Source organism: Phaseolus vulgaris, chromosome 10 (assembly GCF_000499845.2).
Source record: "Phaseolus vulgaris cultivar G19833 chromosome 10, P. vulgaris v2.0, whole genome shotgun sequence".
NCBI lineage: Eukaryota > Viridiplantae > Streptophyta > Magnoliopsida > Fabales > Fabaceae > Phaseolus > Phaseolus vulgaris.
In genome coordinates this window covers 29,570,824-29,580,644 of record NC_023750.2, presented here as the reverse complement: position 1 = coordinate 29,580,644, position 9,821 = coordinate 29,570,824, and the positions used below count along the sequence as shown (strand labels likewise).

General features: G+C 31.9%; 1 protein-coding gene across 2 annotated transcripts; it reads left to right on the top strand.

Moving 5' to 3' along the window:
* The first annotated feature begins 4,092 nt into the window (after positions 1 to 4,092).
* On the top strand, positions 4,093 to 9,450 carry LOC137818490 (probable serine/threonine-protein kinase WNK5). 2 transcript variants are annotated; one of them, XM_068621945.1, is made up of 7 exons: positions 4,093 to 5,089; positions 6,009 to 6,274; positions 6,708 to 6,931; positions 7,038 to 7,195; positions 7,913 to 8,237; positions 8,310 to 8,651; positions 8,929 to 9,450. In XM_068621945.1, the coding sequence occupies exons 1-7, from the start codon at positions 5,015 to 5,017 to the stop codon at positions 9,345 to 9,347; spliced, it is 1,809 nt and encodes a 602-aa protein (XP_068478046.1). In that variant the 5' UTR covers positions 4,093 to 5,014; the 3' UTR covers positions 9,348 to 9,450. The 2 variants fall into 2 exon arrangements, with proteins under 2 accessions (XP_068478046.1, XP_068478047.1); XM_068621946.1 differs by having other exon boundaries at positions 4,157 to 5,089; positions 6,009 to 6,152.
* Positions 9,451 to 9,821: the final 371 nt, after the last annotated feature.

The window sequence follows — 9,821 nt, the reverse complement described above, 5'->3', positions numbered from 1 at the left end:
GCTCAACGCATCAACGTTTTGGAAAGTTTTTGGAGGCTTGCTCTCTTAACTCAATTTGTTAATGCATTATTTTTTCTCAGTGAATTGATATTTTCTCATCCTTCCTTAGTTTGTTGTTTTCTTTCCCTTTTTTTTTTTTGCAAGATTTTGTCAATTTCTCCTTCTTCTCCTCTTCTATGAGTCCAACTTGCTTTGTAGAAGTTTCACATTTCTTTTTAGAACATGATCCATAAACCAATTATATTACCATAAACTAATACTAATAAAAATCTATCTTTCTCGATTAGATCTCACATACAAAACAACACAAATATCTCATATCCTTAAGAAAAATGAAAAACTTATTTTGATTGAAATTGTGATGGGTAGTCTTGATCTAAATTTGGATATTTTAAAGACTCCAAAGTTAGATCTTGAAAAATGATGAATATATTTCTTAGAATTGTGGAGAGTAGTTATAGAAAATAAGTTATAGAGAGACAACATACTTAGATAAATAAAACATTAATTAGTTTTAGCCTATATATATTAAATTAAAATTAAAAAAAAATCATCTTAGTCTATTTTAAACTCTCCTGCTTATACTTACTTAAAAAGTGTCCTTACAAAAAATATAACTCATAATTCAAATATAAAGAATTTTAAATTTAAATTTAATATATTAGTAAAATAAATATTTGTAGGTTTTAAAATGAAGTAACAAAGCTAGATCAATTTCTTTGAGGATATTAAAGAATAAAATTATTTAATTTTGAATTGATATATTTAGTCTAATTAGCAACTAAAAGTTCATAGTAATTTACTACATACCAAAAAACCAAAATTATATAAATTACATAATAGTGCTCTATATATAGCAAGAAAATCCATTTAAATTTTAAAATTTACGATAACAATTTTAATTGTAGGAGCACTTTAGTAAATATAAATATCAAGTTTAAAGTTGTAGAAGCATATGGATTAATTAAATTTTAAGAATAATAAAGATATTTAAATTTCAAATATCAAATTCGTTGTTTCAAATAATATAAGATAATCTCTCTTTAGAGTGTCTAGTGACATTTGTTTTTACTTTTTCTTTTAGATTTGTTAAAACTAAATTTTTAACTACAATGAAAAATGAGTGTTGGTCCTATATACATTGATTGAATTCATTCACCCTGTGATTCTAAACAAAAATGCTGAAGAAGTTATTTGCTTCAAATATGTCAAGTGAATAATTTTCACTAAGCAAATTTTAGGTAGAGAAAATTGGAAAAAGTTCACTAAATCAAATTCAGTGATTGAATTCTCTCTGCTCAACTAAAATAAAGAAAGAGGGCACTTTGAAGAAAATTTGAAAATAATATGCTAAGTTAATGGAATTTGTTCAATAAGATTTGCTCAATAAATTTATTTTTGTTACATATAGCCGATAGACCCTTATTTAGAAAATTTAAAAATATGGAAGGGGATTTTTATTTTTACTTTTTGGGTCCTTAGCATTGAAACTCAAAAATATCGCCGATACACCATTACAATCCGCTGAGAATATTTTCTAAATTCTGATAATGTTGTATTAGTTAAGGATATTGTTATAGCTCATGTTGCTATTAGTGATGTTATTATTCATAAAGTCAATAAAGATTTATCTGTTGTTGCTAACCCTATTGATGATATAGGGATTGAGTCCGAATCTCAGGATAATATATTTGTTGATATGTCCTCGTTGGAGAGTGTTCATGAGTTAGAAGATTTGCTACAACAAAAAGACTCCTTGCCTATTGTTGACAAAAAAGTTTCATGATTTGGAAATTGTAGTGGCAGGGACTAATTGCACTACCCTGGTTAAAATGGCTTTGGACAAAAATTTTGCATCTCATGGTCTAACAGATGTTTTTCTAGATGTTTCTCTGGTGTTTGATGTTGTCGCTTAGAAGTCTACTATTTTGACTATTGTGCCTGATGCAGATGTTGCTCTGGAACCTAATGTGGTCCTCTCTTCAGGTGTTACTTTATTCCAGAAAGAATGTGAAATTGTTAATGGTGAGACTGATATGGAAAAACCTCTTAGTAATAATAGAGATGATGTTGTTAAAACTACTGGGAGGCCTATTAAAGAAGGTTGTAGGATATCTGCTAATAAGAAACGAAAACCATTGTTTTTCTATATCTTCATCTATATGTGTTGTTTTAGTTCTTTTGTTTGCTCTATAGTTTTTCTTTGGTGTTCTTTATTAAAACGTGGTAAAAACCTATGTTCTAATTGATCTAGTGGCGATAGAAAGTTCTTTGTGTTGTTTATGCGGGAAGGAGGAGGAGGAGTCGTGTCACTTGTTCTTTGTTTGCAGGTTTGCTTGGCGTATTTGGTGTCTATGCTTTGAGTGGCTTGGTGTGTTGTTTGTATTTCACAATGACCCTAAGTCAAATTTTGGACAATTCAGGATGAGTCAGGCTTCTGTTTCGGTTGACGACGTTTGGGGTACAATTTGGGTTGGCATAATGAGCGAAATCTGGAATCTTAGGAACTTGGTCATCTTTAATAGCGGAGTGGCAGATGTGTCTGAAGTGTTCGCTTCGGTGCAAGTTAAGGTATGGTCTTGGATTCATGCAAAGTCTCATTCTGCATATTTCCCATATTCTAGTTGGGTTTTAAATCCTATGGCTTGTATGAGGTTGATTCATTAAGGTTGGATAGTGTTGGTCCGGTAATCCCTTTGCTAAATTGGTAAGTAGGTGATCTAATAGGAGTTTATTGTCAGGTATTTATGTATAAGGGTTGGACCACCCCTAAAGTGGTTCCTATTTATTTATTTATTTATTTTATTGCCGATAAAAAAATAAATTGATCTAGATTTAAAGTTCTTTCTTGTGTATGAGTTTTGACCTAGTCTCTCCATACTTTTGTTCTCTTTTTTTTTTTTTTAATAATACGTTTTCATGTAATGACGGGATGACTAACCTAAAACATTATTGGAAGAAACTTGGAATTATTTATATAATTATTTATAATTTAAATTCTATTTTTTTTATCAAACCCACACTATCTCTATCTATTTATCGTTCCCTTCAATTCTATAATTATTTATGGTAATTTAAATTCTATATTTCAATCAAAATGAATTTGAAATCAACATGACTCTTTGTGATTATAATTATATAGAATTTATTGCCTTATATATTATAAAACAACATATACTAACCAAGTCTATGTGAATACAACAATATATACTTACTATTTTAAGTTTCTTCCCTCCATTCCATCAAGAATATATCCCATGCTATAAAAACTAAAAATCAAGTAATATTTTATTTGCTAGGTTTGTGAGATAATGTTAGTTCTTAACAATAGCTTCTCAAACAGTTAAAAAAAAAAAGTTTCTCAAAATTACATAAGCAAACATCATTTTGACAATTGCATTGAATTTTTTTTATACGACTACAGTTCTTGTTTTTGGAGAAAACGACTGAATTTTTCTACAAAACCTGTTGACGTAAGTAATGGATTGTCATGTGGACGAAATTAAGAACAGGAATATATAATTAGATAAACTAAGGGTAAAAGGAAGGATCCATGAATTCCTTGGTTTAATCATTTCAATGTTAAGTATTTTAATTATATGTTATATTTAATTTATTTAAGGGTTAAATATATTTTTTATATAAAAATGGATTTTTGTTTTTTGTTTAAATTTCAAATTATTAGAAAATTGTAATAAAAAACTATTACAATAGTCATTGAAAACAAACTTTACTTGCTAAATGAATGTTCAATATGAATTTTAAATTATGAAAAAAATTAATTTCAACGTCATGATATAATAATAAAAAAAATATATTTAACTTTTTATTTAATGAAATATTAAGTGGCTTTAAAATCTTATTAAAAATTATATTTACTCAATATATACTAACTTTTTTAACTTCTTCTAAGCTACTTCTCTCTATATGTCAATATGTTTAAGAGTAGAGTGGTAATATGTAAAAAATAGTCACTTGACAAATCAATAAAATAGTATTTTAATTATATTTAATTTATTTTTTAATTTTAAATATATATTATTATAATATAGTGTGAAGTATATGTTTTTACGTGTTGTTTTCCTTAAGAGTATGTTCCTAAAGTTATTGATAGTCATTTTTGTACATAACCACAGAAAGTTGACTGCTATATATTAATGTAGTATCCATTGTAGTAAGCGTAGAGTCTATTATATTACACCAACCACTCTTTTTCCTCCATCCACAAAACCAAATCCTAAAAACCTTGATTCTGATTTGAGGATCTTTTCTATCCAAACTCAAAATCTGTTGAACAATTTTCCTCCTTAGATTCTCACCTCTTTTCTAATGATCTAACTTTTGTGATCAGTACCCTCACATCCACAAATGTTTTTCTCAAAGAATGGCTATAGATTCTTCAAATTCAGAAGCCAGGTTTCATGCCCTTGTCTTATATACGGTCTTTTCATTTTCTGATTACCTTTTCATCTTCATCAAAACCTTCTCCTCCACAAGTATCTTCAATCAAACCTCTCATTAGCCTTTTGGCTCACAAATCACAATCTTTGGTGTGACCTTATTGCGGGACAACACTCCATCATTGGTCTTCTTTAAGCCCTACACACAGTTTTCTTTGTCTCTACAAAAATATCTCTCCAGTGGCACCTCTTTCTACTGCCACTACGACTCCTATTTAATCCAACTTCTTCATCTTAAGCTTGTTGGTAGTTCACACCAATGGTTCACAAGCACTTCTACGAGCTTTCATGTGGCGTTGTTGAAATGGCTTGGATCATGCTTAGTGTTGACTACTCACGGCTCTTATGGCAATTGTTTGGTGTCTTTTCCTACGAGAACCATGAATGGAAGCCTCGGATCTTCTAGCAACACCTTCAGTTCATTCACATAGTATAGATACATGTAATATTACTTCATTTGTTGCTAAGTTTTCGATACAAGTAGCTGTAAGTGTAGAACACACGTGCTGGTTTAAATCAGAATTGTGGTGAGTGATCGAGCCACATCAAGAGCCATGTACAAGGGTAGATTAGGAGGAAAAGCTCGTCTCGGATATGTTGAAACTGACCCTTCTGGTCGATATGGTCGTGTAAGTGTTTTTTTCTCATTCATTTTAACTTCATCTTCGTTTTTTTCTGAATGGATCATTAACTTTCTCACTAATTGGTCTGATATTCAGAATATGGTGATTAAGATGAGGGATATGATACCATAGATTCATGAAGATGTTCTTCTGTGTTAAACTTGAATTGAGATGCCATGTTTGACTTTGAAAATTATGAAAAAAGATTACTAATTGATAATTATTAGTCATTTTAATCTCCTAGTGTGCACCATTCAATCTTGTCTCTGCCATAAAAAGATAAATTATCTGAGACCCTGTCAAAGTCATAGATCATATTTAAGGATTAGATTCGTTTCATAATCTTAGGATGAAACTGATCAATAATGCTAATAAATTATAGAAATCAATTTATGGATAATTGTCAAGTTAGCGAATAATTTTGACCTTTATAAATACCAAATTCAATGACAGTTGATATTAGCTAAGTTCAAGGATCTGAAGTAGTAGTTTACAAAATTAGTCTGCCCATAAAAGTTCATACTTCTTTGTTATTGGCCAATTTGGTTGAATTACGTAATTTTTAACATTATTTTTATTTTCTTAGAAAGGGAAGATTTTTATTTTCTATATTAACTTTTTCAGTTGCCGTCTTATGATTAAGTCAATTATCAGAAAGTAATTAAATAAGAACCATATGTTCTGTTTTGTCCTTTACCAAGTCCTGGTTTATTGTTGTGACGTACCACCTTACAGAAGGTTTATCCTATCTCCATAGTACACTCAAGGGTCATTTTTTGAAAGAGCCAAATTCAATGGCCAAAACACGACTAAACTAGTGGCATGCAAACTAATACCATTTATTTTGGCAACTAATCTAGTTGCTGGTTGGTGTTAAAATTAAATTATTGATTAATTTTTTGTTGTTATCTTTATTATTGTGTAGTTCAGGGACATTCTTGGCAAAGGAGCAGTGAAGGTAGTGTATAGGGCATTTGATGAAGTCCTTGGAATAGAGGTGGCTTGGAACCAAGTCAAGCTTGGTGATGTCTTTCATTCACCAGATCTTCTTCAACGCCTTTACTCAGAGGTTCATCTCCTCAAGACCTTGGAACATGACTCCATCATGACCTTCCATGATTCTTGGATTGATGTGAATTATAGAACCTTCAACTTCATCACTGAATTGTTCACCTCTGGCACCCTAAGAGAGTAATATAATCAATCACATCTTATGACATGTTTATATCTTTGAACCCTTAAACTAAGATCAATTCCTGCATGAATACAGTGCTTGTAGAGAGCCAGCCAAAAGTTCAAGTTAATATTAAAATATCTTCAACATAGACTATATTTTAAAGACAAAACTTATATCATGTTGCTGAAATATTTTGTTCTGTTGTTTTCTTAAACAGAATTGGAATTTCATCTAGATAGAACAATACAAGTTCTGGTTAAGAAATACAGATAATTCATATTATGTCTTAGTAAATTAGAGTTAAAACATTGATTGCACTGAATGCAGTTCCTTCGAACACATCTTGAATTTTCAATAGGTTATGCTTATAAACGTTGTATTCATGTAAAAACTACTCGTAAGAAATAATCTTTTTCAATTTTACATAGGTTCTCTTACTTAATATAGGTACAGAAAGAAGTATCAGAGAGTAGATATCAGAGCAGTGAAGAACTGGGCACGCCAGATTCTAAGTGGTTTGGAGTATTTGCATAGCCATGATCCTCCTGTTATACATAGAGACCTCAAGTGTGACAATATCTTCATCAATGGCCATCTGGGGCAGGTCAAGATTGGTGATTTGGGCCTTGCAGCCATTCTTCATGGCTCCCAACATGCACACAGTGTCATAGGCAATTTCTCTTTCTCTTTTAGTTGGTACTTAAATAATCAGTTATAAGTAATCTATGCTAAATCTTGGTCCACAGAACTGAAATTTTTGCTTGGTTGAGAATTCAGGTACACCAGAATTTATGGCACCAGAATTGTATGAAGAGGAATACAATGAGCTGGTTGACATATACTCCTTTGGGATGTGCATGATAGAAATATTTACTTCTGAGTTCCCATACAGCGAGTGCTCCAACCCTGCTCAAATATACAAGAAAGTTACTTCAGTAAGCTTTATTCATTAGAAAAACTTCACCTTTTTCTACTCTGTTTGGATCAGATTCTATTTATGCTTTGGTTCAACTTTTACAAACTTGATTTTGTAAAATTAGTTTTGGCTATAAATTTAAGATGGACTAATTTATGTTTGGAAACTTTTAAGTGAAAAGTACATTTATAACAAAATTCAATAACCCCAAAAATAAGTTATATCCTTTCACTGTTAATCTAACTTGTGCTTTGAAGAGAGAAGTCTTTATCTCAATAAGTGAACTATATGGATGATTTTGAAAGTCTTGTATCGACTTTAGATATAGTCAAAATACATGGAAAAAATTCAACTTCAACATTGATTTTGAGAAATTGAATTAGGTTCAAATCCACCAATTTAAGAGATAATCTAACATTATTGGGTTTGGCCAAAAACTAAATCTTTAGAGTCATTATAGTTTTGGAAGTAAAACAATCAAATATTTGTTGATAGAAAATCACATTTGGAACTTCCAAATACGAGTTTGAGACTTTTGGAAGCAACTCAAAAAATATAGCCATAATTAGAAACACACTTAAGTTAGTTGAGAGGTGAGGATTATGTTAATATAAAAATTAAGTTTCACTTAAGTTAACAAGCTTTTTGTACCAAAACATTGTCGTATTGAGAAAGATTATGAAGGCATGCACAAGCAAGCTCTCATTTCACATATTTGATTGATTTGATTCAACAGGGGAAGCTGCCAGAAGCATTTTACAGAATCCATGACTTGGAAGCTCAGAGGTTTGTGGGAAAATGTTTGGTAGATGTCTCAGAGAGGTTGTCAGCAAAGGAGCTCTTGTTGGACTCATTTTTAGCCAAGGACCAACTAGACTCTCCACTCTCTAGCCCAACATTACCCAGAAAACAAACCCCCACACTCAATTTCACTGCATCAGTGGCCAAAGAGCTTCCACCAATGAGTGACCAAACAAAGGACACACACATGACCATCACTGGATCAATCAATGAAGAGGACGACACAATTTTCCTTAAAGTACAAATTTCTAACAAAAAGGGTATGCATACAATAATTTTTTGTTACATATAGTGGGGTGCTTCAGAGTTGTATTAATGTATTTTGCATGCAGGGGAAAAGAGGAATATATTCTTTCCATTTGACACCATAAACGACACTGCAATTGATGTGGCAGTGGAGATGGTTAAAGAACTCGAAATTAGTGACTTGGAACCATTGGAGATTGCTGAAATGATTGAGGAAGAGATATCAACTTTAGTCCCAACATGGAGGGATTGGGACACCTCTAATTATCAAAGACAACATAGTTTTACCTATGAAGAAGAGTATGATATGAGTAACCACCAACCTTACTTCTCCTCATCTTCTCGCTCTTCCTCTCATGGTTCTTTCCACAAGCATAATTCCCACCTCTGCGGGAACCATTACCCTTTTGCTCAAGATTGGCCTCAAGGTAATACTCCTTCATCTTAGAATGCAAATAACTTTCAACTCTGATTCTTTTAAAGTTGAAATGTTATTTAATAAAGATTTTGCTAAAGAAAACCGAGTCCAATACCACTCAAGCCAAGAACTTGTATCAGAATTAGTATATTTTTAATAACAATGATTCACTTGTGATGTTAATTTCGAGCATTACATTAATGTTTTCTTCACGAGAAAAATTTGCTACTGTTTTCAGTGCCATTAAAGAATTTGATTTCGACACCACTAAATTAACTGTTTTGCAGATGAGCTATCTACGAATGATGATGCGAGCTCTCAAAGCTCAATGAACTCCTTCAAGTGTTTCAATCTCAAGTACAGTGACCCTGGCAATGAAGATGGGCATGATCCAACTGTAGTACTAGGAGCAGAAGCCCTTGGCTACTCTCCAAAAGGCAACGAAAAGTACACCAGATTCTGTCCTCGAGAAGAAGTGATGGACGCTGATTCCACCAAACAGTTTTGCAACATGAGAATGGATTCTCACAGGTATCATGGAGTCCAGAGGCTAACCAGGATTAGTTCCTTTGTGGATCTAAGGAGACAACAACCGCAACGATCACTGATGGAAGAGATTCACAAGAGGAGAATCTTCAAGACGGTTGGTGCCATTGAGAACATTGGGTTTCAAAATCCAGAGGGAGCTGGGAGTTTTTTATTTTAATCTGTTCTACTGGGGTGTTGGTTGATTATTCCCTGGATATTTGTATACTATAAAGACTTATCAGAATCTTACAAAATAAAACTTGTGATATATTTTAATTCTATGCCTATGTCTAGAGATGTTTGTATGTTTGTAAGACACTTCTTGTAACTCTTAAGAAATTTAGAAAGCTACTGTTGGCTAGTAGTGTGCTAAATGATGACCTGATCTAGAACCACACATTCTTCTTGAAAATGCAAACCTATTTCTATGTGCATGATTCCAAGTCGTGAAAACAGTATTTTGATTATTACGATAGGTAAGAGTCGGTGAAATAAAAGCAATGCATAGCTCATGGAGAAGACAAACAAAGCCATTGTGTGATTCTACTAAAGTCAATGTGAATGATTGTCCATGTTTGGATAACCAGCATAATCGATTATGACTCTCAAAGCCACATCCAAAACTTGAAAAAGTAGAAGCAACTATTGAAAT